The sequence below is a fragment of the Fukomys damarensis genome, unplaced genomic scaffold, assembly GCF_012274545.1.
Source record: "Fukomys damarensis isolate Sample0158 unplaced genomic scaffold, DMR_v1.0_HiC HiC_scaffold_37, whole genome shotgun sequence".
NCBI classification, from domain to species: domain Eukaryota; kingdom Metazoa; phylum Chordata; class Mammalia; order Rodentia; family Bathyergidae; genus Fukomys; species Fukomys damarensis.
Window position 1 is genome coordinate 61995414 of NW_022900949.1, and position 27532 is coordinate 62022945.

The 27532-nt window shown below is 40.3% G+C and overlaps 1 protein-coding gene across 4 annotated transcripts in view; it reads left to right on the forward strand.

The window, feature by feature from the left end:
* Ccnl1 (cyclin L1) overlaps positions 1 to 27211 on the forward strand; it is a 27678-nt gene extending 467 nt beyond the window's left edge. The window contains exons 1-11 of one of the 4 annotated variants that reach the window (XM_019209400.2): positions 26 to 174; positions 593 to 702; positions 6373 to 6493; positions 7548 to 7612; positions 9299 to 9398; positions 9502 to 9606; positions 9701 to 9842; positions 10303 to 10414; positions 10498 to 10596; positions 16527 to 16627; positions 27110 to 27211. In XM_019209400.2, coding sequence (XP_019064945.1) covers positions 37 to 174; positions 593 to 702; positions 6373 to 6493; positions 7548 to 7612; positions 9299 to 9398; positions 9502 to 9606; positions 9701 to 9842; positions 10303 to 10414; positions 10498 to 10596; positions 16527 to 16599 — 1065 coding nt within the window. In that variant the 5' untranslated portion in view covers positions 26 to 36 and the 3' untranslated portion in view covers positions 16600 to 16627; positions 27110 to 27211. Of the gene's footprint in view, positions 1 to 25; positions 175 to 592; positions 703 to 2477; positions 2551 to 6372; positions 6494 to 7547; positions 7613 to 9298; positions 9399 to 9501; positions 9607 to 9700; positions 9843 to 10302; positions 10415 to 10497; positions 10597 to 11229; positions 11945 to 16526; positions 16628 to 19171; positions 20029 to 27109 lie in introns of those variants that run through there. The other 3 variants (XM_019209401.2, XM_010636914.2, XM_033759338.1) reach the window with 3 other exon arrangements.
* The last annotated feature ends 321 nt before the right edge of the window (positions 27212 to 27532 follow it).

The following is a 27532-nucleotide window of genomic DNA, read 5'->3' on the forward strand; positions in this document are numbered from 1 at the left end:
GGCGGGAGGGGGAAGGGGAGCGAGCGGCGGCACAAAATGGCGGCGGCGCCTGGCGCGGGCCCGCCTGACCCCTGCGCTTCCGTCCTCTCTCGTCTGCAGGTGGCGATGGCAACGGGGCAGGTGTTGTTTCATCGATTTTTCTACTCTAAATCTTTCGTCAAGCACAGCTTCGAGGTAAGCACTGCGGAGCCGTATGAAACGCGATTTCTTCGGAAGGGGGGGGTCAGTGTCGCCTCCAGCTTTTCCGGAGAGGGAGTGGTTACTTTAAAGCCATTGTACCTACTTCTCGTTCGCTGCGAAGTGGGGGCCCACAGAATGTGTCTCAGAAACCGGGAAATGGATCCTCAGCCTGAATGAGCTCTCACAAAGAATTAGTTTTGAACTTACAGTACAACTCCCGTGAGGCGTAGCTTTATTCTGACTCCAGAGTTAAGAGTTGAAATAGTGGCGTAGATAATGCCTATTGACTGGACATGTCAGTTTTAATATTTCACCTAAGGGCCCTCTTGTGTTTTATTCTTGGGTAAGAATAAGTTGTTAGACATTGTTTGGAGCGAGATAACAATTTATGTCCACTTCTGGGTTCTTTCAGATTGTTGCCATGGCCTGTATTAATCTTGCATCAAAAATCGAGGAAGCACCTAGAAGAATAAGAGATGTGATTAATGTATTTCACCACCTCCGCCAGTTGAGAGGAAAAAGGTAAGATTGGCATTATTAAACATAACACCCGCTACTGCTGTACTGCACACCAGTCATCAAAACATCTTTTTCTCTCCAATTAGCATGGATGCAAAAGAAAGCATTTTAAATAAAGTTTTAACATTCATATGGGGAAAGCTGATACTGAAATTAATTCGGAAAAACCCCAGTTAACCAGCTATCCAAAGTTTATAGAGGCAGTTGTGTTTATGGACAGTCTTAACAGTTCTCTGAAGCCGGTCTATTGGCTTAAGGTTAAACAAGAAAGGGAATTTGGCTCAGGTGTGAGTGCATTCTATGAGTTACATTCCCCCTTTTCTTCTCTAGAAGACTGAAGGCTAGATGGTTTAAACACTTGTAGTTCAACTTGATTTTGAGGCAAAGTTCTGTGTAGATTGTTTTTCTACTTGGGAAGTCCCAGTTAAATCTTCATGAATGGAGGTTGGCCTGTGTTAAGTGTACTTCACAACACTGAACTACAATATATCATATAATGGTGGATCTGAAAGGACAGCAGGAGGATAGTTTGAAATCAAAGGGGTTGAGCAGGTATTTTGCTTTGGTCAGATACAGTCTCTGAGTGGGTGAGAATGACTCTACTGATTCAGTCATTCTTGGAGTTAGCCCATATATTTGACCTTGTAAAAAAAGGCAGAAATAGTGTTTTTTTTTAGGTGGTGTGATACTCTGGGTTCTCTTGAGATCGTATAAATCTTTTGCCTTTTAGGTGTTGTGATAACCTGATAACTTTGTGTGGCTCTTAAGTGTTCATCTGAGGCAGTACCAAAAAGTTTTGTTGCAGGACTTCCTGTGTCTGTGATTTCTAGTACGTGCTGCAGAAGGATATCCATGGTGTGGATTGGCTTTTGCTGTTCAAGGAACTGTAGTTGTGGTAAACAAATGTGTACTGTGTGTGAAAGGGAGTTAGAAAAGGATTATAAGTTTGTTTTGGGGATTGAGTAGTGCCTAATTAGTATTCTGTATAAGTAGTCTTTTGGCAGAATCTGTAAATTGGCAGTCACGTGGAACTACCAAGAGAAGCAAATAGTGAGATAACTTAAAAATAATTAGCCTATTCAGAAAGTCTGAAATGTTGATATCTAAATGCTGTTTCATAGCATTTTCTAGTTTTCTTACCTGCTTTTTCTGGTCTATCTTTTCTCATTCTGTTCAGGAATAATCTTTTACTTCATTTCAAAATATCTTTAGTGTCGTGGTGAGGTATCATTGAGAAATGGGAAGATTTCAGTTGGTATTTGGCAGGTTCTGAGCTTAAATTTGCATTTAGGTATGTGACTGATGTTCAAGGTGTTTTAAAACAAAGGACACTTAATACAGGGCTCTTAGTCAACAGATTCTGTTTGTGTAAAGGAGGTACTGCACTTTTCTAGTAGTGTTGGAATTATTGAGCTAGCTGTTAATATCACGTGTTTAAATTTTTTTTTTCCTTTTCCTGCTAGACCTAAGTTTTCTTCCTTCATGTCAGAATAAGGTCTTCTGAACTAATTTAATATAATTCTATCTAACTGTTGTGTCTGATGTAACTGCTTTTTTTATTTTTTATTTTTTTTTGGTCATTACAGAAATTGACTTTGAAGTCTGATTATAGCATGAAATTTAAAAGGACTTTTTAATTGCATGGAATCCCCTTCTTTTTTTAAAAAAAAAAAGCAGGATGTAAAAGTGTTTCTATGCATATTACAAGTTTACTCAGACACGTAACTTGTATATGTTATTAACTTCAACTCTTTTTTCCCTTGCAACCGACTATACAGCGACCAGCTACATTTACCAAAGCCTGGGTGATGTGGAGTGGTACATAGAGATGAAGCTGTCGTCATGGCAACAGTGAGTGAAGTATCGAAAATCCCCAAGGAGAAGCCAGTGCTCTGAGAATAGGTCACTGGAATCGGGGACTAACAGGTTGGCCACTGGTGAACCATTTAGAAAACTCCTGTTTCTTGTTATAAGCTTTTGTCTTTGCTGTCCAAGTTATTAGAACTAGTTTTGTTTTTTGTTGTTTTTCTTCTTTTCTTTTGTTTTTTGGGGGTTTTTTTGGCATAGGTTAATGTTGCTAGGAAGTATCATTGATATTATAACTTGTTTCAGATAAACAAATCGGTCTCGATGTGTTTTAGCCCAATTTGTGCATGACTTTATTGTGTGACCTTGAAAATGCTAGTGAGACATGTAATGTAGCCTTTGTGATTGTCTTTCAGTACTGGCCACATTGTAAAATCACGGGGGAGCGAGGGAGTACCAATGCCTAGGCTTCCTCCTTTGGTAGTTGGTCTGTCCTCTTTAGTTTTTTGTAGTTTGCTAATTGTCTGAAGTTCAGAATATGTGGCTGAATTTAAAGGAAAGATTGTTTTTTTCATCTCACTGGTTTCCAGATATAATTTACATTTTTCTGTATAACATTCCAAGTAGTAAAGGATTTTTTTTGTTGTTGTTTTTAAGGAGCCAGGTTTCTATTTTAAAGGTTTGCTTAAAACTCTCAGATTGGCTTAACTGCTCTTATTGGTGACTATTGTGGCATTTTCAGTGTACCCCTCATAGGAGTTTGGAAGGTCTGAAGTGATTAGTCTAGTTACTATCTGCAATTCATTTCTGTGGCTATAAACATGGCCTTCAGTTTGTTTAAACACCTTAAAGAATTCCTCCTTCCTTTGAAGTAGGTATTGCAAGTTCTGTGTAATCTACTTATATATAACTCATAGTTTTAATACAGTCTTCTCTTAAACTAGTTTGAGTCCTATAAGATTTGAATGAGAGCAACAGTGTTTTGAACCTTAATTCTTAAGTTTTTTAATTGTTACATCATATTTCCATCAGATTGGTCATGCTAAAGGAAAGTAGCTATTAAATCAGTTTTTAATGACCAAGAATCAAGATTTCAAAGTTGTTCTCATATAAATTAATCAGAAAAGTCTGATAGCAGAAACTTCAAGCAGAGGAGGAGGAATTCAGTAGTTTAAATATTAAGTCCTGATTGAGTTTCTCTGAATAGCTGAATCCCCACAAAAAATTTTTAACTGCCACCTCTTCAATTCTTGTATGGGCAAGCAACATTTACTGGGTAGGGAAGAGATTCTGTTTTAGCCAGCTTTAACTGAATATGATGTGTTACTACAAAAAGTACTAATGGATACTTCGTTACATAAATAAAACACTGTTTTTTCCTAAGTTTATTTGTGCAGATTTATGCATTCTATATCTTTGATACATAGTAATTTCTAAGGCATTTGTAAATTTTGTATTCTTTGAGCCTTCCATTTGTGAGGTAAAAGCAATTCTGAACAAAATGATGGCTACTAGGCAATGGAAGGACTAAGCAACAAGTTGAACATTTAGTTTAATAGTAACATTCTAGGTTTTATTTACTCAGTGTGGTTTTTTATTTTGTTTTGTTTTGTTTTTGGTATGGGGATTGAACTCAGGACCTTGCACTTGGCAAGACTGGTTTGGTGCCTTTGAGCTATATTGCCTCCCCCTCCCCCAGTGTGTTGTGAAGTCATTGAGATTTTTGAAATGGAAAAACTATGGCACCATTTAAGGCAAAATAAAAATAATAGAAGCAGAATTGAATAGTGGGTCTGTTTTGGGACCCGATAGTAGCCATAAGCCAAACAAGTATTTAGCAGCCTATTCCAAGAACATTTAAAAGCAGTTCTTTTTTTTTTTTGGTACTGGGGATCGAACTCTGGACCTTGTGCTTGTGCTTGTGAGGCAGGCAGTGGCATCGCTGAGCTAAATTCCCTGCTGAAAGCAATTCTTAATTCAGGATTTCTTAGTAAAAACTACAGATAATTTTGATCAACATAATGGAGAAAAATATTACAGAACTTTGCTTTTGTAAAATTATGTTTATATAGGGATATTAATGGTGTCGTTTACTATCTGGATTGTAGGGGTTGGTTGATAGGAGTTAAGTGTTGGGCAGCTATAATGGAGCTTATCTCGGTTCCAGTTGAAGAACTATAAGTAACATTCAGTTGTGTAATAGTCATTAAGAGTCTGAAGTGGAAATGATGTTTTGGGTTTTTTCATATTTCTTGTGATAATGGTAAAACTTGAAAAATCATAAGCCTTAAGATCTTTGGACTATGTTTTCTTGTGTGTTGGATTCACATATGAATTAATTTTTTAAAAGCAGGTTGTAGCCTATGTCCTGATAAATGGCTTCATTATTTTAATGTTAGCAGCATTTCCCGAAGTGATGGCCTTACATCTTTTATAGATAGCAGTTGAATTTAGTGAGAGACATTTTTCAGCATTAATAAGTGTCTTGCTAGTTTTCATCTTTTTAGATCCCTAAACTTTTAATGTAACTTGAAAAAGATATAGAATAACTAGCAAGAGTCATTAATATATTTACTGTAATTTAGATGAGGAAAATACATGATAGGTGGTTTTTTTTTTGAAGGAGTTGCTCTTATGTCACCAGAGGGGGGATAGTTAATGTATCTCATTTCATATTCTTTTTTTTTCTTTTTTTTTTTTCTTGGTATGGGGATTGAACTCGGGACCTTGAGCTTTTGTGAAACAGGTGATGGAACCACTGAGCTAAATCCCTGGCCCCTTTTTCAAATTTTTCTTAACCTTCGAGTGTATATATTTAAATAGGCTTTTGTTTTTAAAATATGAAGTTACATTTTTCTGGAACAAGTATTACATTGGATTAAATACTCAGAATGACTATGTATCTTTTAAAAAGCTGCATTCTGCCCAGAGCAAAAAATTATTAAATCTATTTGCTAAAACTGATTATTCAATGTTCTATCCATATACTTAACATATAGTCAATGTTTTTTTAATAACAGTGTAGATTTTGTTGGTTGGATCCAAGAATGTATCAAAGAACATGGTAAATTTCATAGAATTTAAAGTCCTATCCTATTCCTTAACATTTCCTTATGAAAACCAGTGTTAAATTGTGAAGACATCTTACTGTAAATGGTAGGAATTTTTTCTATCAGAAGACAAATCCACAGGAACAGCACTATTTCTGTGTGCTATTTTCATACTTACATAATAGAAAAACTTGAAGTTAGTGAAATTTACTCTGGCTCAGGGACCTTGAATGTGTTGTCTGGTTCTTTCAGTATGATCTTTCGTTCTCTTTTGGTTATACACTAAGTTGCCTGTGGTTAGATTTCTGACCAAATTTAGGTGTGGATCTCATAGATCAGCATGGGTTTTGAAACGGATTTGTAAGATTGATTTCATTTGGCAGTTGGTGTCTTTAGGTCTGAGGTTGGTTTGTTTTGTGTGAGCAGAAATTAGAACAGTTGGGTTAAACAAATTACCCCTGTTTTGAAGCACGTTAATTTTGTCTGTGGAAAGTCTCTGGAGCCTATTGAAGTTTGTGATGATGAATTATGTTAAAGTTAAATACTTTAGTCAAAGATCAGAAATCAGGGATAAATTAAGAGTATTTAAGTGACTTTGTTTTAGAGTTGTTAGTTCCTTTAGGAACTTATGTCTGGTTGTGTATACTTAATTAGCGTAACTTGGACAGCACAAGATGAACGCTTTAACTTGTTTTCAGGAGTTTAAAAAAGCTGGTTTCTGTTGCCTATAGTTGGTTGGAAGGGAAAATGGAGATTCCACACATACAAGTTTTTGGATGTGCAAAACAGTTTTGATTTTATTTCTTACAAACTGTAGGACTCCAAGCCCCTTGATTCTTGATCAGAACTACATTAACACCAAAAACCAAGTTATCAAGGCAGAGAGGAGGGTGCTAAAGGAGTTGGGATTTTGTGTTCATGTCAAGCATCCTCATAAGGTGAGTTGTAGAATATACAAAATTATATTTCGTAAGTATTAGGGCGTTTCCTAAAATTTTATTTTACTTGATTTTATATTTTATTATGTATATATGACAATTGATGGTTTTAAAGCATTCTTTGCTAGATATGGTAGTGCATGCCTGTAATCCCAGCCCTCGGGAGGCTGAGGCAGGAGGATAGCCATGAGTTCACAGCCTGCCTGAACTACATAGTGAGAGTCTTATCTCAAAACCTAATAAAAAATAAAAAGCATTCTTTTAGACAAGAGAGTAATCAGAAAAATGGAAGTCAAAACAGGTTCAAATATTCACTCTTAATTGTGTGATCTAATAATTTTTTTGTTTGTTTCGATGGTTAAATCCCAGTTTTCCTACCTGAAATACTAGATGGTGGAATACTTCATTCTGAGGCATAAATAATGTGGCTGCAGAAGTACCTGGCACACTGCCAGAATAACTGTTCAAACCATAGGTGCTGCTTATTTTTACCGTTATTAAAAAGCTGATAGGCTTTCTCCAGCATTCCTTGGGTTTCATATTATCAATATAAATAATAGCTCAGTGGTTACCAGAGTTGGGTGCTTATTTGCTATAATATTTGGGCTTAACACAGCATAAAACATAGCATAATGTGTCCGTAGGGTTTTTAGGGTATGTAAATGTGTTTTGATAAATGAAATGAAATAAACTTAGCACAGTGCCCTTAACAGTAAAGTCTCTTTAAAGAAGCTTGCTTTATTCCACACTGGAGATTAACTCGGGTCCTGACACATGTTGTGCAAGTGTTCTACCATTGAGCTATAGCCACAGCCCCAATTTTTTTGTTTAATTTTGAGCGCATTATGCATTATTTTCTCTCCAGTTTTGGAACATACATAATAACCCACATTGACTTACAAGTGCTTTGTAGGTATTATTGTTATCTATGTGTATTATCTATGCAGTTTATAGGAGAAATAGAACTTGTACCTAATATTTTTAGTTTGTTGGAAGTCTGTGAGAAAGAACTATCATTATGCTAAATTGAGTTTTTTTTCCCCCTTGTCTTCAGATCATTGTAATGTATTTACAAGTCTTAGAATGTGAACGTAATCAAACCCTGGTTCAAACTGCCTGGTAAGTTGCTTTTTTTACATTTCATTTCTAGCCAGGAAAACAGAAGCAGAAATAAAGTAAGTTTCATTTTCTTTTTCCAAAATAATGAGATAAGTTTGGGTTTTTTTTTGTTGTTGTTGTTCTTATTTAACCAAAAGGTCAATAATGCTTATTTCTGCTTCCTGTTTTCTTGGCTTGACTAATTACTTTTAATGGAGAACTCAATTTAACTTTGTTCTTTTTTCTACTCTTTAATTAAAGGGTAGTCCATGATGGTAAGTCATAGAACTCTGCCCTCTGCACTTCAGCCCATGACCTCAGGATGGCCTGATTGGCTGCCCTGCTCTCCAGCCAATCCAGTGCAAGCTCTCATCCGAGATTCACTGAAGTGGTCCATATCCATCTGGCAGCATCTTCTAGTTCTGTCGGGGTGTCGAAAGGATTTGTATATTTGCTTCTAGAAGTAACTATTCAACATGCCTATGTATTTAATGTATACCTGTAACTATCAAAATGAATAGTTCATTTTTGATAAATTTGTTGTCCAGCCATTATTAATTAAATGGGTTTTTAAAATTAGGAGTTTGGCTAAATTTCTATATATCGTGTGTATAGCATGAATTCTGCCACAGAAGCAACAACCTGCATCTTTAAATGGGCACCAGTTCTCTGCTGGGTTAATTTGCAGTTGCTGTGCAATTGGAGGCAATAATAATACAATAAGTACTTCATTTTTAAGAAGTTAATATGACTTAAATACCTTTGAACTTGGACATTTGAGATGCAGATGTGTGTTTTGGAGTGCTGGCTAAGGTCAAGCCAGGGAGATTGTGGCTCAGCCACAGTTCTTTTAAGCTGTTGATGTGACTTTATTTTAATTTTTATGTTCTGGATTTTTCCTGCAAAATGTCCTTTTTATGACTGCCATACATCTTTTGGACTCCATAAATACTTAGTAATAACACAGAAGTCTCATTCTGTTTATAAAATGCATGACTTTAATGTGCTCTACAAAACAGGTTTTAGTAGTTTTTATGGGTAAGGATTTTTAAGAAGTAATTCATTTAGTTTCAGCCTAAATAATTTGTAGATTTTTAGTTTAAAAATATTTGTGGGAGAGCTCACTAGAAATTCCAACAATTTATTAATTGAAGTAATTTATTCCTGTTATTTACACTGCAAAAAAGGTATGTAAGCAAGGCAATTATGTATATTTATTGCTCTTCACTTCCCTACCTACATTATTCTCAAGTAGCTTAGTTTTCTTAATAAGAGTATAGCTTAACAAAAACATCTTTTTACCCCTGTCACAGTTATCTTCAGTTTTCAAAGAACTTGGTCGGTACTGCTTTTCATTGTGGATAAAGGAGAGATGGTCAGTAATTAATGGCTTGAAGTATTGTTGGAGTGGTTTATCATTTCTGAAAATGGTCACGTCATTGACTTACAGAGCTTTGCTTATTACAGAAATACATTAAAGAGGAATATGGATAGCAAAGCTGAATTATTTAAAGGAGTTTGGATCACATAGAGAACAACTAAAGAATGTTCCTAGTATTCTTTTGAGTTGAGAATTGTTAATATGCTAGAATATGAGGACTTGAATATAAGGGAAGAAAAAAGAATAAAGTAGATTGAGTCTCCAAATTATATAAGCTTCAGGAGAATTGGTTTATGTACAAAGCTTATAGTTGAAATATTTTTCAGGAATTATATGAATGACAGTCTTCGAACCAATGTTTTTGTTCGCTTTCAACCAGAGACTATAGCATGTGCTTGCATCTACCTTGCAGCTAGAGCACTTCAGGTAGGTTTATGTAGCCTGTTTTTGTTCTGTGGGGTAAATCCTAAGAGTTACTAGAAATTTCAATAAAAACCAATAACTGAAATACTCTCTTTCCATGGCTTAGATTCCATTGCCAACTCGGCCCCATTGGTTTCTTCTTTTTGGTACTACGGAAGAGGAGATCCAAGAGATCTGTATAGAGACTCTTAGGCTTTATACCAGAAAAAAGGTACTGTTTTTACTGAAGATAGTACTAACATTGTCCGTGCCAAGAAGCTAGACACTGCTAAAGGGGAAATACTAACTTAATTTTTCTTCAACAGCCCAATTATGAATTGCTGGAAAAAGAAGTAGAAAAAAGAAAAGTAGCCTTGCAGGAAGCCAAATTAAAAGCAAAGGGATTGAATCCAGATGGAACTCCTGCCCTTTCAACACTTGGTGGATTTTCTCCAGCCTCTAAGCCATGTAAGATAAATTCAGAATTGAAATTACCTTGGGCACTGAGAGTTTATCTTTTTTTCCCCATTGTTTATTGGTACATTTAAGGTAAACGCAGTTACATTCATCATTGGGATCTTGTACCTTTCCATGATATATCTTTCTTTGTTCGCATTTTTCCCCGTGACCCTCCCCTCCCCTCACCCCCTCCTCCTTTCCCTATTTACAAAGACTTTGTTTCCATTTTTTCCTTTTTTCATATTCTTTGTTTTTCCTTATTTCCTTCCCCCTATCCTTCCCACTTCCCCTTCTGAGAATTTATCTTTATTAGGAAAGTTCAGCATGTATCTGTTTGCTAGAAACAGTTGTGTTAAGCCAGCCATCACCTAAAGGTGGTACTTGGAAATACAGTACTTTGCATTGCATTTAGAAACTTTTAGCCCTTTCTTAAGTCCAATAGTTAACAAATCGTTATTTCTTTTAAAAGCATCACCAAGAGAAGTAAAGGCTGAAGAAAAGTCTCCAATCTCCATTAATGTGAAGACAGTCAAAAAAGAGCCTGAGGATAGACAACAGGCTTCCAAAAGCCCTTACAATGGGTAAGTATACTTGAAATAGAAAATAATTTGAGGAATCTTTTGTTTTTATTTAAGTATTAACTAAAATATCTTGCTTTTTGAAGTGTAAGAAAAGACAGCAAGACAAGTAGAAACAGCAGAAGCGCAAGTCGATCAAGGTCAAGAACACGATCACGTTCTAGATCACATACTCCACGAAGACAGTAAGTAAATGACTCCTTAGGGAAAGCGTTCTTATTCGGAGTCTTTAAAGATTATTGCTCTGATGAAAAGATTGGACGTAACCTGTTTTCAGAATTAGGCTTGGGTTACGTGAAGTAAATTAGGAAAATAAGCTTGGGAAGAGATGTGTTCTAGATGTGTGTAATATTTTGTTTATGGATAGGTTACCTTAATGATACTCTGTCTGTTCTTGGAGTTTTTTGGAGAAGTGTTAGAAAGTATATAATGTGAACACAGTGTCTTTCCATTCAGTTCCAGTTACAGAAAGTCACTGTTTCAGTAACTTAATAACCAGTAAAGTTAACTAAAGCCAGAGTCTTTGCTAGTTAGCTTCCTAATTAGATGGCAAATTCCTTGTGACTCTTCAGCCATGTGAATATAGCAAAGGCTCTAAGATACTTTGTAAAAATCACTAATTGCTCCCCTTTTTGGAAAATAGTACATTGCTAATGTTATTAGTTAGACTCAGTGAAGCAAATGAAGGATAGATTTAGAAAAGTTTTTTAGTTTCTTTTGTCATTGATTTAGCAAAGTGTGTATAATCAGTTGTTCATTAAAAAATTTAAATTTTCCTGTAGAAACTGAATCTAAACCTCAATTTTTTATTATCTAAGTTACAATAATAGGCGGAGTCGATCTGGAACATACAGCTCAAGGTCAAGAAGTAGGTCCCGCAGTCACAGTGAAAGCCCTCGGAGACATCATAACCATGGTTCTCCTCACCTTAAGGCCAAGCATGCCAGAGATGATTTAAAAAGCTCAAATAGACATGGTCATAAAAGGAAAAAATCCCGTTCTCGATCTCAGAGCAAGTCTCGGGATCACTCAGATGCTGCCAAGAAACACAGGCATGAAAGGGGACATCATCGGGACAGGCGTGAAAGATCTCGCTCCTTTGAGAGATCTCACAAAGGCAAGCACCATGGTGGCAGTCGCTCAGGACATGGCAGGCACAGACGCTGACTTTCTTCTCTGAGCCTGCATCTCTTCCTGGTTTTTACCTATCTATGGTATGATGTATGGACTCAAACCATTAAAAGCAAACTGATTAGGATGTGATTTCTTAAAACCCTCTAGGTCTCTAGAAACAAACACTGAGGACATTTTCTTTTGAAAAGAACTATGTTAAATTTTTTTGCACATTGAAATGCCCTAGCAGTATCCAATTGAAAACCATGATCAGGTTCAATTGTACTTTATTATAGTTGTGTATTGTTTATTGCTATACAAACTGGAGCGTGAATTCTGTAAAAATGTATCTTATTTTTATACAGATAAAAATTGCAGACATTGTTCTATTTAAGTGGTTATTTGTTTAAATGACGGTGAATACTTTCTTAACACTGGTTTGTCTGCATGTGTAAAGATTTTTACAAGGAAATAAAATGCAAATCTTGATTTTCTAAACTGCTTCAAATATCTTATTTAAATAAATTATTAAAAAGCAAAATTTTACTAGTAAAATGGCTGTACTGATTTTCTGACAAAGCCTATTTTTCTTTTTCTCTGTTAGCTGTAATTTGGAGTTATTAAAGTAATTCTTAGGTGTGGCATAGTTGTCATCCCAGCTGCTCTGGTGGCTGAGGCAGGAGAGTTTAAAGCCTAGGAAGTTTAGTGAGAACCCTGTATTAGTGAAAGGGGCTTGGGGATGTAGCTTAGTGGTAGAGGATTTGATTAACATGGGCATAGTACTATTTTCAATTCCCAGTATTGCAAAAAAGTCTGTATTGTGAGCTATTAACAGCCTTCACTACTATGAGGAAAAGCAAGTGACAGCAGCCCACTAATATAAATATTAAACATTAACCTTGTACTAAAACTTTAAAAATCTAATTTGACCTTGAATGGTACCAGAAGGTAATTTGTTAGGCTTATGTACTATTTCTAAAGTAAACTGCCCTATTAAACGAAAATATTCAGCATGACTGAAAGACCCAGCCATTGAGCTTTAACATTTTTTTGATGATTTAGGTACTTAATGATTTTACCTGGGCTGCAAGAGTAATCAAGTGAGGTTCCCTGATCCCCCTTGGGCAATGCAGGGAAATCCTGCAGGAAGAAAAAACTAGCTTAGGACTCAGGCTGGGAATTTCACTTGGTGCCACTCCCTGCCTGCTAAGTACAATGTCTCAAGTTTGGTCCTGTACCAAAAAAAAAAAAAAACAAGACTACCCAAGTGAGTCTTAGGTTACATGCAAAAAGATGTTTCCCCCAGCAAACTAGAGATAAATACAGGTATCTTTAAAAGATTATAGTAACATTAAGTTTTCTGGGGTTTTTTGTTTTGTTTTTGCCCACTGATTAATCTTATTCCTTAGACATGGCTCCAAATGAGTTGCTGTTTCAAAACATCAAACATCCGGAGAATTTATTTTCATAAAGTTGCTTTAAAAATGAAAGTTCAGGGTTGGGATTTAGCTCAGAACTGGCATCTGCCTTGCAAGCACGAGGACCTAAGATTGATCCCCACTACCAAAAAAAGTTGCAGAGAATTCCAGAGGTGACTCCGATTTAAACCAGTGGCAGGCAGTGGGTCTGGAAAAAGGTATCTATACAAGGCAACTTCTTTGAGGGAGTCAAGATTCATTTAGAAAAGTGTGCTTAAATCAGTTAACATTTCTAACTAAAAAGTAATGTGCATGCCTATAATCCTTGCACTGGAAAACCTTGAGGCCGGAGGATCTTAGTTTGAGCCTAGCCTGAGCAATTTAGTGAAGTGGTGAGAACCTTTGTCACAAAAACTGACCCAGCTTGAATTTGTCACTCATGCTAACTTTGGTAGATAAACTTACTAGGATTTATTTCCATATGACTAAAATTTATACGTGAAAGTGTACATGTATTTTAGGGAATGATCTTTCTACTGAATATGATTTTATGTATTTTTGAGCTACAAACATTTCTGAATTTAAATCACTTCAAAAAATTCAACTTTATTTTGGAAGACAGGCTCTGAAGGAAAGTATCTGTCAACCGATCCCTGTTAGCAAATAGATCGTGGGTCCTCAGTGTCTAACTTGTGTCTTCTCCTTGCTTAGATAACTGGTGAGGGTTGTGAGGGTGAGAAGTTGGGGTTACACCTGCATGTAGGGTGTTTTGTTAAAGATGTTCAAGAAGATGGCGCTGCAGGCTGGACAGTTATGTCTTTCAAGGTTCTAATTTTTGCTCTGTTGGTCAGTTTTCTAGGTTCTTGTTGAGATTTACAGCCTTATGCTATGCTGCTCCTGTTTGGGTTTTTTTGTTATTGTTAATAAATTTTAGTTTATCCCATCCCCCCCTCAAGACGCCTCCCCTCCCTATGTACAGAAACTTTGCTTCCATTTTTCCCTTCTGTTTTCACTTGTTTTCTTGTCCCTCCCTCCTCCTCCTTTTTCCCTTTTGAACACTTTCTTCCCACTTCCCATTTAGTTTTTTACGACGGTGTCTCCATGTGCGTAGTGATCCTCCAGCCTCAACCTCCTGAGTGCTGGAATTAGGGGTGCCCAACACTATGCCTGGACTTTCTGTCTCTATTTTAAAATACTTACTTAATATGTGGGCTGAGAATGCAGGCCAGTGGTAGAGGGATTGTCTAACATGCCCAGCACCACAAACAAAACTACATTTTCAAGCTTATAATCTGGAATGTTTCAAACAATGAAAAGTAATGAATGTATCAATTTATGGTCAGCCAACCTTGTTTATAACCTATGAATTTATCACTACTCACTTTTTTTTTTTTGGTACCAGGGATTGAACTCGGGACCTTGGGCTTACGAGGCAGGTGGCAGAACCACTGAGCTAAATCTCTGGCCCTACTATTCTCTTTTATTTGGAAGAAAATTGCAGACAAATGATTTCATTCTTCATTATTTCAATCCAAAAAGTGTGGACTCTATAAAACAACCACAGTATTTCTATTATAAAGGCAATAATGCCTTACTACTAAGTATCTAGGTTTGCTATTTCTCATCCTTTGTTTTTATAATTGTTTTACTCAAGGTTATTACCTACTGTGCTGGCTTTAATCACATTTCTCCATATTTTTTAATGTATAATTTACTTGAAGTAACTAGGTCAGATCCTAAGAAATTTTCCGTATTCTAGGTTTATATTGTAACTTTATAGTATGACAAAATTTTCTGGCCGGGTTTGGTGGCACACACCTGTAATCCCAGCACTCAGGAGGCTGAGGCAGGAGGATTGCTGTGAGTTCAAGACCAGCCTGGGCTACATACGGAGTTCCAGGTCAGTCTCAGCTACATAGTGAGACCCTGTCTCAAAACAAAAAATTCTGTCCCATTTTTCTTGTAAAACTGACAGCTTTTCAGGTTTGGTCAGATTCAGGTTTGAGAACCTTAATTTTTCCCCTTTGGGGTTAGAAATTGAACGCAATTCCTCTTGCATGTTAGGCAGTTGCCCTATTAGTAAGCTGTGTACCTACTTAGGGTCCTCCTTTTTCTTTCTTTTTTTTAAATTGGTCTGAAATTCAGAAGTCTGTAGAGTCCTAGGCTGTGTATGTGATTCTACAAGTAGTACTAGGTTCTTTGCCTCATTGGCATGGTATTACACTGAGTTCTCTATTCTTTTTGTGTGTGTGTTTTTGGCTGTACTCAGGATTTAACGGAGGATGATGTTCATGCTAGATAAGCACCCCACCACTGAGCTGCATCCTCATCCATTTTTGAGACATAGTCTCACTGAGTTGTCCCAGCTGACTTCAAATTTGAAATCTTCCTGCCTCAGCTCTCAAATAGTTTAGATTATAGTTGTGTGTCTCTATATCCAACTTTGATTTTCTGATTTTTTTATTTACTATTTATTTATTTATTTATTTATTTAGAGGCAGAGTATGTAGTTTAGGCTGGCCTAGAACTCACACTGGGTAGCCCAGGCTGGCTGTGAATGTGCAGGATCCTCCTGCCTCAGCCTCTTGCATGCTGGGATTACAGACAGGCACCAACACGCCAAGCCTTGAATCCTCAATTTTTAATTCATTGGTCCTTGCATCCCAACAGCCTTGGTGTGTGTTCTAACCTCCATTTCCCCACAATAGCCATTAAACCATCAATGTAAACAACTTGTCCTAATGATTGCGGTTTTTCATATAAATCCTTATTTGTTATGGAATATTAGTCATCTTTTATAATTTGTATCTTAGTTCTAGAAGACCGGTAACATTCTTAATGTACACAAATGTCACACACACACAAAATTATTACAATGTATAAAATTACAGGCCGTGTGTATCATGTACACGAGCTATAAATGAATTTCGTGTTTAGACTTGGGTCCCAGTCCAAAGATAGTTCATTGTGTACATATGTACATATTCAGAATGTAGAAATACTGAAACTTTTGGTTCCAGCCATTTCAGATAAGGGGTATTCATCCTGTCACTCTTCACTGAAGTCCTAAGTTTTGCTTTGATAGCTTTCTAATAAAAAATCTTTCTTGCCGGGGATTTAGCTCAGTGGTTCCCCTGCCTGCCTCTCAAGCACAAGGTCCCGAGTTCGATCCCCAGTACCAAAAAATAAAACAAAATAATCTTAATTTAAACATTGTTTTCCTGGAAGTTTCCAAAAGCAAAGTAATTTCATAGTATTTCTTTGGCCTAAAAAGGGTGTTGGGGCCTTAGGCACGCTACATAAGTAGTGCACAAAACTACATCCCCAGCCTTTTGTTTTTTGTTTGTTTATTTTGCAAAATGGTCCAGGCTCAAACTTGTGATCCTCCTGCTCTGGCCTCCCAGCGTGCTAGGGTCACAGGGGTGTGTGTACTGCCACGCCTGGCAGTGAGGGTTTCTTTTTAAATCCCAGATTTTTAAAAATTAATTTTAGAGCGTGACATATGAAAGGGCGTAGTTCAGCTGGAGACAAAGAGAATGCACACAGTTTAATAAGGAAACCACTTTCCCCCTTGTGAAAATCAGGAGTGGCGTCCGTTGTGTGGACCTTGAACTCCGTGTATCCCCGCAGCGTAGGCAGCTGGAAGCCACAGTCTGACAGGAACCATCTGTGACGCCGAAGGGAGGTGAGTGACTTTACGTTGCACTGATTCTGTGGCACTGAAACCCCGTTGTCCTTCATTCATGCTCCCTTGTCTTTGAGCTTAAGCATTGTTTTTTATCCAGCCGCCTTTCCGAATGTGTGTGTTCCTTTTCTAAAAGTGAGCGTAGGTCCTTGGAGTTCACAGCCTTAGCAGCTGGTGACAGCGGACTGGTGGGTCCTGGGCCAGATCTTGGCCTACACATGTATTTTACTTGGTTTGTTTTGTTTTAAATGAAATAGCAGGCAGAAACTAAACACCTCTTTAGCTCAGCAGTGAAGCTTGTATGGGGACTAGAATATTGGAGCGGAGACAGTATGGATTTTGGAGCAGTTGCCTGGGTGCAGCGCTTAGCTCAGTACTTACTAGCTGTGTAATCTTTACACTTAGCCATTCTAAAGGTTAGTAATTGAACCTACTATATTCAGGTCTTATGAGAATTAGAGGAAATGTGTATAATGCACTCTACAGTGGTAGGTGTGAGGTTCATTGAATTTTACTATAATTTCTAACATCATTAGAGGTTTGTGGATACCGGACAAAGGTAGTGTAAAGCAACAAATATTCTCTGACAGACCTGGAGTCTTGGAAGTCTGAAATCAAGGTGATAACAAAGCCATGCTTTCTGAAAACTCCTTAACTCGTGGTGGTTTCTGGAAATCATGTTCTTTGACTTGAAGCTACGTTGCCCTTTTTTCCCTGTCTTCACATGGTCTTCTAAGCATTCCAGGGTCTGGCACGATGACGAACCCATGACACAAGTTGTTACTGTGTTTTTCTTGTGAGACAAAAGGTATTAACATAGAGTTCCTTTTTCTATACTAGGACCTCAGTACTAGTGTTCAGGTGTGGTTGCAGTGCTGGCACTTCGTATTAATAAATGGGTTGGGGTTGCAGTCGGGCACTCAGTGTGCCATCACTGGTCGGGCCTGATCCAGTGTGATCTTCGACTACCTGTATCTGCAGATGTACGTCCAAAATAAGGTCATATTCAGGTTCCAGGTGGACATGAATCTGGAGGGGGACACTATTCAGCCCACTATAATACTCATGTTCAAAGTAACTGAAGTAAACATTTCATTTAAAAATTATTTTAGGGCTGGGGAGTGAGCTTTGGTTCTGCTGCCCGCCTCTCAAGCACAAGGACCCGAGTTCGATCCCCAGTACCACACACACACACACAAATTATTTTAGACTTACAAAAAGCTGAAAATATCAAAGACCTGTGTGTTCTTCACACAGATGCCCCTACTACTAACATTTTACCACACTTAGGTTTTCACTCTATGTAATACTATTTTATTTTGCTGTTTGTGAATTGCTCTCATGATGTCCCTTTGCCTGTAAGTACTTCAGTGTATATTCCTTAAAAATAAGGACATTTTTTTCATGGACACCCTGTAATTATCAGAATCCGGAGATTGAGAGATGGCCCAATATTGTATTCTATTGACTTTATTCAGCAATTGCCAAGTTTTCTACCAGTGCCCCATTTTGTGGTCCAGGATCCAACCTGAGATCATACATTACCTTTATTCACCATCTCTCTTTAGTCTCCTTTTATTTGGACTAAGCCTCAGTCTGTCTTTGCTTTTGTGACTTGACCTCATAAATTTTTTTAAATATGTTTTTTGGACCAGGGATTTAGCTCAGTGGTGCCACCACCTGCCTCAAAAGTAGTACAAGGTCCTTTTTCAATCCCCAGTACAGAAAAATATATAATATATATATTTTTTTCCTCACCCAGGTAGAGCTGAGCTATACCCCAGCCTATTGTTGTTGTTGTTGTTACTGTTATTGTTGTTATTATCATTGTTGTTATTGTAGTACTGGAATGGAACCCACAGCCTTCACACTGACCTACCTCCACAGTTCTTCTGTTTTTTATTTGGAGTCAGAGGCATCTTGCCAAGTTACTAAGTATCCTTTGATGGCCTCAAACTTGTATTTCTCTGACCTTGGTTATCGAGTAGCTGGGATCACAGATAAGGACCACCACATCCGGATATAGATTTTTATTTTTAATTTACAATAGTGATTTCATTTGTTTGTGGGGGTCAGTGTGACATTTCACTGCCTGTATGCAATGTGCAATGATCAAATCAGAGTAAATGGCTTCTCTGTCATCTCAATATCCTGGTATTTTTGAGGATTAAAATAATGATTTTGTATAATGTCTCAATTTGGGTTTGTGCAGTATTTTCTCTTGATTAGACTTGAGTTTTGTGGTTTTGGAAGGAATATAACAGAAGCAAGGTGGTTTATTTAGCAGTGCATAATATCGGGAAGGCCATGATGTCAATTTGTCCCTTAGTCACAGGTTATCACAGTATTCATGTGAAAATGTTACTATTTTCCCCTTGTACTTAGTAAGTATTCTTATGGGGAGACACTTTAAGATCATATGTATATTTTAAAATCCTACTTCTACCTACCAATTTTAACATCCATTGATGACTTTGGTCTGAAACAGTCACTGAAAATTTCTTTCTTTCTCTCTCTCCCTCTCTTTCCTTCTTTCTATACCAGGAATCGAACTCAGGACCTTGTGCTTCTAAGGCAGGTGGCGGCACCACTGAGCTAAATCCCCGACTCTGAAAATATTTCTTAATTCCAGCGTTGCCTCCGCATTTATTGGATGTAATCTCAGTGTAAGAGTTTGTCCATCTCCCTCTTTTATTCCATTTGTGTCTATATTTAGTCAATATGAACTCATTCCTTAGAGTTAGAATTTATTACTGTTACCATCAAATTTTTCCAGATACTTTATTTCCTTTATGTCCGTTAAGATGGACACTTTAAAATCCTTTTCCCACATGGGTGATTTTAAAAGATTCGTACCGTCTCTGCTTTCTGATGTGTGGGTATAACCAGAAGCCCTTGAGAACCTCAGCATTGACTAGAGGGGATGAAGTGACTGTGAAGGTCAAGATAACTCCACTCCCAAAGCGTAGGGCTTCTCACAAAAACTTTCCAGAACAACTATCCCTTTTGTCCAGGACAACCTTCCCATGCACAGTTAGTTGCCATACTCCAATCTTTCACTCCAGTGCCCTTTGCTTCTGGTACGTCAGTAAGAACTACGGTTCCTACTAGAGGTCACCATTTGGCTATATGCAATGGATGATCTTCGAGTTTCCATTGGGATCCCCCTGTTGCCAAAATCAAGTTGTCTTTAGATGTATCTCTACCTAAGCCATATTTAAGGCCCTTAGTCCTGACTTGAACACTTGATAACTCTGAAGATACACGCTTTTGTTAAAATCTAGCGGAATAAAAATAGCAGCAACTGGGCGTGGAGGCACATGACTGTGAGCCCAGCGTTTGGGAGGCTAAGGCAGGCAAATAAAATGTTTAAAGCCAGGGATGTAGCTCACTGGTTCTGCCCCCTGCCTTGCAAGCACAAGGTCCCGAGTTTGATCCCCAGTAACAAAAGTAAACAAATAAAATCAGGAAGAAAAAAAAATTAAGGCCAGCCTGGACTACAGAGTAGTGAGACCCTGTTAAAAAAAAGAAATAAAAGATCAACCCTTATTTAATAAGTGATATGACAGATGCTATCAATATTTCACATATACTAACTCATTTAGCATCTTTCAAAAATTCTGTGGTAGGAGAGAAACCCATGAGGTTTTGATTTCACAGAGCTAGTAAGTGATTGAACCTGGATATAAACCCAGCATGCTCCAAAGTCTATAACTAAGCCATTATACTATGCAGCCTGTATGGCTTTACTAGAGTCCCATTTTAATCCAGTCTTTCCATATGTAAGCCTGGGTTCAGGCCTCTTTATAAAGCATCCTCATAATAAGATTTGAAATCAGCGGGTCTTTTAGAGCGAGGCAGTGTGAGCACCACTTCCCAGTTGTGCATGACTGGGCTCTTCCCCATCAGTGACTCGCATGCCCACAGCTCAGCCCAACCTGCCTTCTGTGGCCAGTCCAAAGATCAACCCTGTTGGCCTTGTAGTTCTACCTACCACCCACGCAGTCTCGGTCTTAGAGAAACGGAGGCCAGTAGCTTTTCTCTGTGTGCCCATCGCTTCCTAGAAGCAGTATCAGCTTGTTTTTGAAGCTGCTTTAAATTGAGCCCCAAGGTACTCCGATGAAGAAAGGCGTGGGTTTTAAAGTTAGACTGGCCTGCGTTACAAGTCTGTTTCTCCTCCTCAGTGGCTGTGCAGCCTTGGGCACAATTGCTTAACTCTTCTGAGCAAGAGTTTCATAATCTTTCGGTTGGTCATAATATTTCCCCTTTGTAATTATGAGAATTAGTAGTGTACATAGAGGCACTAGCACGGGTAGGAGGTATGGATACATTTTTATTGCTGTCACTTCCTTAAAGGCAGGGTTTATTTCCCAGCAGTCAGGAAAGCTGCCCCTGATGTCATTGTCATGGGTGGATTGCATTAACTTTAAAGCCAGTGTCTCTTTCTGCCTGTTTTATTCCTTGCGCAATTAAAATGTTTGACAGTGTCATTTCTTATGCCTGGCCTGATTGTCTAACTAGACTCCAGTCAGATCTCTTTATACTTCTCCATATCCCTAGTCTATATCAGGGGCCACAAATAGTTAAACGTTCAACAAATATCTGTTGAAGATGGAGGTTAATCAAAATCGGTTTACAAGTTCTTATGGTGTATTTATTTACTATGTGCCAGACAGTGTGCCACATTCCGAGAATCCTGAAGTGAAAGAAACTTAGTGTCCCTCATTAAGTGGGTCTTGCTGTGGCTAAAAATGTCTGCAAAGGCCTGGAATAGTGAGTACACATTTCTAAGCATCAGACTCCTAAGAAATTACTTTCTTTGTTGAGGCGATCTGGTTTCCTGTGTCCCAAACAAGAAGCAAAAGTCAAGTTCATAGCCCAGAGCCATTTCGTGCTGGAGAGCATATAACATGGTACTTAGCTGGGAGTGGAGGATCTAGGACCTCACAAGCTTTTCCTTCCATGGGCTCCATAAGATCAGCCCAGTGCCTGCTCGCGAGCGAAAGGACCCAAGATCAGCCCAGCAGCCCGGTGCCCATCTAGAAGACAGCCTGTTGCTCTCCTCACCACAAGGGGTCAGTGTAAGACCAAGGACCAATGCCACCAGTGATGGCGTTCCCCTTGTGAACCACTGTAGCAATACAGCATCTGAATGATTTGTTCTTGGGTGGAGCAGAGCAAAGGGCCGAAAATGGGTCAGAAAAAAATGAAACCATCTGTTGAATTCACAAGCTGCCACATGTCATGAGTTCCACCAATGTTCAACTGACTCAAGTATTTTTAGTGCAAAGAAATAAGATAATTTGAAGGTTTCAGAAAACAAGTACTTTTAGAAACCAAAATGATTGAAGAAATACCATGCATTGGTGAAAGTTTTCCTTTCTCATTTGGAAAAACAAAAATCACCCCCCCCAGGAAAAGGAAGGCTTTCAGAAGTTAAAAGAAATGCAGTTTATTTACTAAATCTCTCTCTGCAATAGAATAAAGAACCTTCCCTCTTATCTTGGTTCAGAATTGGCAAGCAGCCTCGGTGTGGGCACTTCATAAATATTCATTGATGATGAAAATGTTGACAGTGCAAAGAAACCATTTTGTCATTTCAAGAACCCTCTTTGAAATGCCAGTGATTGAAGCAGGGTCTCGACTATCCTTTGCAAATCTTGAACAAGAAAGGCCCAGTTCAGCTGGTCACATGGAACAAAGTAGAACAAGGACACCGGATTAATCTCTCCTGGAGTCTGGGGCTCTGATTGTACTTACAAAGAGCAGAGCAAGTCGAAGCAGTGGGGAGGATTTTTAAACAGCCACTCCCAAAACATCCAAGCAATTGAGATCCAGCAATTTCACTTTGTGGAGAAAAATGTCCTCATTTCACTTTGTACTGGATACGAAGCCTGTGCCTATAAACAGAAATAGTTAAAGTCAGAACAGGTCGTGGCAGTTCATCTCAGTCATCCTAAACCATCCCAAGCAAGATGTGTCAGTTGAGCCACGGGACATTCAGAGAGAACATGGTGAAACAATCGTGCTCATGTGTTGCCTGATCAACGTCTGTTTGTTTTGGCCCAGGCGCACCCGGCCTGAGCCCATGTACTCTTGATAAACAGAAATGAATGCACCTCAGTCACCATTACCCGTGCAGTCTGTGTTGGTAGAGCTGGGTTCTCATTTGAGCCAGTATGGCTTGGAAACTTTCCTTGAGGGACATGGACTACGTGTTGCTCCACAGAGACTTTTTTCTGGGATCCAAGAAACACTTTCCATTTGCCAGTGGTTGACTCAGGCCAAGGCAGGGGTGGGATGGCCGCTGCTTGAGTGTGGGCCTGGGATATCTTGGGCCCCGGACAGAATGGCCCTGTTTCCTCCCCCAACCTCCTGCAGCACTGGTGCCACCGATGAGTGGTTCAAACCTTCCTCAGCAGTGGCTGTTGGGATGGTGCCTTCCTCCCTTCCAGGGGCCTCCCACTCCTGTACCGTGCCTGGTCACACACACACACCCTGGCTGAGAAGTCTTCATTTGGGCCTCAGGCCTATGGGTGAACCAGGAGTCTTCCACCGTGATATAGGGACGACTAGGAGTTGAGACCCATTTCGTGGACTCAGAGCTCCAGGAGTGTGGTGTGTGCCTCAGTATTCAGAGCAAGTGTAGTACTTGGCCACAGCTTTGGCCCTCTGACCTTAGCCTCCCATGCACACCTCTTGTGCTGGTGCTGTCCTCGCCTCCTGCCACTCACCTTAGCAGCAGCTCCCTTTCCTTCATCCCTCAGGTATTGGCTTAGAACGGGTATGTGTGAGACAGACCTTTGCTGATATGTAGGCACAGCTATTCCCTCACAGACGGAAAAGGCATTCATCAAATCCTTGTTCTGTGCTGGAAGTTTAAAAGCATGATCTCATTTAGTCCTGCCCTCCTCCCTAGAAGGAAGCCCTCATTATTCCAGTAAGTGCCAGAAAGACAAGGAGGTTAGGAGCAGGACGCCAATGCCTGCCTTCGAGGTCCACCTTTGCCTCTCTTTGGTGTGACAATGGATGTGCTCACTCTGCTAGAAAATAGGAAGTGAGCTACTCTGGGCATTAAATGAGTTAACATGTAAATTGCATAGAACAGCTCCTCAGAAGAGTTAGCTCACTATCATATTATTCGCTATTAAAATATTAGCGATGAGAGGACAGAGCTTCAATGCCCATGGGTAGAGACTCTGGGTTCTTTGAGGCTCCTTTCACCCCACGCTGCTTTTCTCTAATATTGGAAAGTACTGGGCCCTCTTGGGGATGGTTATATTCCGTGCATGGCCAGAAACTTAGAGAGTTGTAGACCAATGTGCAGAAGAGAATTTGGGGAGTTATCAGAGCTGTCTTTGGACCTCTGAAATTGTATCCCCTGAACTGAGGTTTGCTAGCCACTAGCAGTGGGTCCCAACTGTTTTGGAGAGGGCTGGTGGCATAGGGAAATGGACCTGGAACCTGCCCACTCCAAGCCAGGTTGAGACCACATGGCCAACACTGACCCTTCTACCTCTCCTTGTCCTGATTCCCCTCCTACAGTCCGGGTAGAACTGTGTGAAAACAAGAGGTGGAATATAAACCCACATCTGCCTGTCTTCAGATACCGTGTTCCCTCCAGCCTGATGTGGGTCAGTTCCCCCACAGCTGCCCAGACATCTAAGACAGACACATAAAGGAGTCCACAAGGGTTGACACATTGAGACTTGGCCTTTGTATGCAAGGAAGAGGACAGGAAACCAGGACAAAGGACAATTCTGGGTCCGGTCATACCTATACATAGCTAAGTTATCTGATCACTCAATTTGAAAATCCAGTCAATGGAAAGCTCACGTGCTCTTACCTAACATACTATGAGCGATTCCCTTTGGACCCAAAGCAGGAAATTATCCTAAGGGATTTGTGGTCAGGCATACTGTTTCCAGGGTGGAACATTCTCTGGAGCTACATCATAGCCCAAATCAATACTTTCCTCATTTGTGATATTGGGCAAGTCTCTTAAGCTCTTTGAACCTCAGTTTACTAATATGTAAAGCAGGACAAATAATCCTCACCTTCCAAAGTTTTCCTGATAATAATGAGATGACATATGTTCAAAGGCCAGGTCCTGGCTCTCAAGAAGAGTTTTTGATTTGTGAGTTTCTATAGACCGTGTAAGAATACAAGTGCGGTCTCATGTAGTGCCATTGCACGAAAGGACAATCTGGAATAAGGCTTTCTGAGGTGTGAACCTCGTGCCTCACACTGGTAAAGATGTGAGCCTGTGTGTCCCTTCCTTGTACCGTGATTGTGAGGACCTCTTCTCAGGAAACTCCACCCCAGAACCAGCATCTTGTCCCCCTGCCCCCTGGGTCCTCGGCCTCTGTGCCTGTCCACCTGCCTGTCCCTATCAGGCCCTCTCGAGCTTTTCAGCGTTGGGCCCACTGCTTTCATCACAGCTGGACACCACTGAGCACCAAGCTGACAAACTTCACTCTGCCATGAGTCTCCAGAAGCCCATTACCCTGCCTGTCTAGGAGAGGAGAGGGAACAGGGCTAAAGGAGTATGGAGGGCAGCTGCCATCCCAGTTCCAGACCAGGAAGCAAAGCCTAAAAGGAAGTTCCTCCAAAGCCAGGTATCAAGGGATTGAAGAGACAGAGGCTGACAGAATCTGCCAGGAGAGAAGGGAAAAGGAAAGTGGTTTCCAGGTCAAAAGGCGTGAGTGTTCGGCCCATTATTCACCGAGACTCGAGGATGGCTGTGACTGACTCTTCAGTGCACAGGTGTGGAGGGTAAAGCCTTGCTAATTTTTTGCAGCATTTCCTCCCCACCCTGCAGGCTGTTCTCATCCTGTGGGGTAGGGGCCACCCAGTGTAGCAGAGGGTGAAGGGTTTGGAGTGGGAATACCTGAGTTCAAGCTGCTGTTCCTGCCTCTCTAGTATGTGACCTCTTGGGCCTCAGGGTCCTCCTGTGAACATCCGGATGGTCCCACCTCAAGGCTGTGGCGAGCAGTCAGTGAGATCACTTCTGAGGCCCCTTCTCATGGAGAGGGAACACAGAAGTCACGGGTCATTCATCTTAATATACAGGAACTCTCAGTATCAGTAAAGAATAGGTCACTTTTTATTCAAAGTGTTTTGTGGCTTTGAGGGATTTGAAAAAGTCTTCAAGGCTGAAGAGAAGTAATCATGTGCTTTGCTTTCTCCCCTGTTTCTTCATCCTGTCCCCATTATCTTGGGGGAAATGTAGGCCCTTCTGGGGAAGTCGTAGGAAAGGACCACTGCGGGCCCCACGCAGGGCCTAGAGGGGCAGCCAGTGGCCGGGCAGCAGGCTGGAGAAGGGCGTCCTCTGACCTGCTGCCGCTTATGGTCAGCACTCTGCACATTTGCTGTTGTGGACCATTTCCCCCATCAAAAAATATTGAACGTAAGCTGGGCATAGTAGTGCATAACTGTAATCACAGCACTCGGGAGGCTGAGTCAGGAATAGTGTGAGTTTAAGGTCATCCTGGATGACAGTGAGACCCTGTCTCAAAAAAAAGAAAAAGTGAACATTGTATTTTATTACTGCACTAGTACAAAAATGAGTAGAATCCAGGCAGGGTGAATTACCATATATTCATTGCTATTATTTTCATTATGAATTTAAATTTTCCTGTGATGAATTATGAGGAGCAGTTTGGTCGCGAGAGGGCAGCATGAGGTCACTCTGTGCACGTGGGAGGTAGGCGGAAGGAAGTGTGGAAAGACAGCGACCCCAGCCCCGACTCACAAAAGGCTTTTGCTTCTCACGGTGTTTCCTAAGAGAGGGCTATGTTTGCTCCTCACGGTATCAATGCCCAGAAAGCTGGTGGGTGGGGCAGGACTGCTGTCCAGGGCCGGGTAGGGAGCTTAGCCTGGGACGGTCTGTCCCTCCGGGCCCACAATATGGCAGAGGTAGAGCCCTGTAGAATCCCCCCACTGCTGGGACGCTCCTGTCTCAGTGCCTCAGACCCACTGGGCAATCTGAGTACCGAAGGACAGGGATCTCAAGGCCACACTAGCTCACCCTGTCACCACATCCAAACCCTGATCCATTGCTGGGGGACAGCAGCCCCACAGGCCCTAAAGCACAGCTGCACCGTCCACACCCAGGCAGAAGGAACGCTGCATTCCAGGCCTCCCTCAGGACCAAGCGTGCCTTTGTTCACTCTCTCCCTGGCCACTTGCGTGAGCCTTGTAGGTAGGAGACAGGCTCAACCCTCCCTTGGGAACTGAGCGGTCACGAAAAGGCGTAGAAAAGGCAAATTCACTGTGCAGAGAGTATAGAGAGAAATAAAGAGTGCTAGAGCAAGGGAGGATGGTAAAGCCGGAAAGGCCAGAAACAAAACCAAACAGAACACAAGGCACGAAATGATCCACTCTCAGGGAGGCGGTTTTCCACCTCCTGGGAGGAGCACCCAGAGTGCAGCCAGGCAGAGCACGCAGGCACATGGAAACAATAGGCCTTTCTTTCTCCAGCAGCTGAGCACACACCCAGGAGAAAGGAGCCCCTCTGAGGAAGGTGAAGTCTGAGCCTCAGCCCAGAGAGCATGTGAGGCCAGTTGACAACACAGTACTTGCATTCAAGTTGCTTCTGAAAAGGTAAAGGGGCTGCATAAACTCATGTGAAAGAATTTCCTTCTGATCAAGAAATAAAAGACTGTACATTTTTCCAGGGACTCTGAAAATGATGTGGCAAGAGGCAACATGGGCTTGTTCTTTTCAGGAGGAGCCGAAAAAGCTCCATAAATAAGCAGTCCTTGGCTCAGTGGACCAGGCCCAAGGCAAGGGGAGGCGCCTCACCCAGAGGCCTGGGTGATTCTAATGGGTGGAAGGGGCCCCTGGCTGTTCCTGACCCCGCTCCAGGGGCAGAGGTGACATCCAACCCCTGGCAGTGTGTCC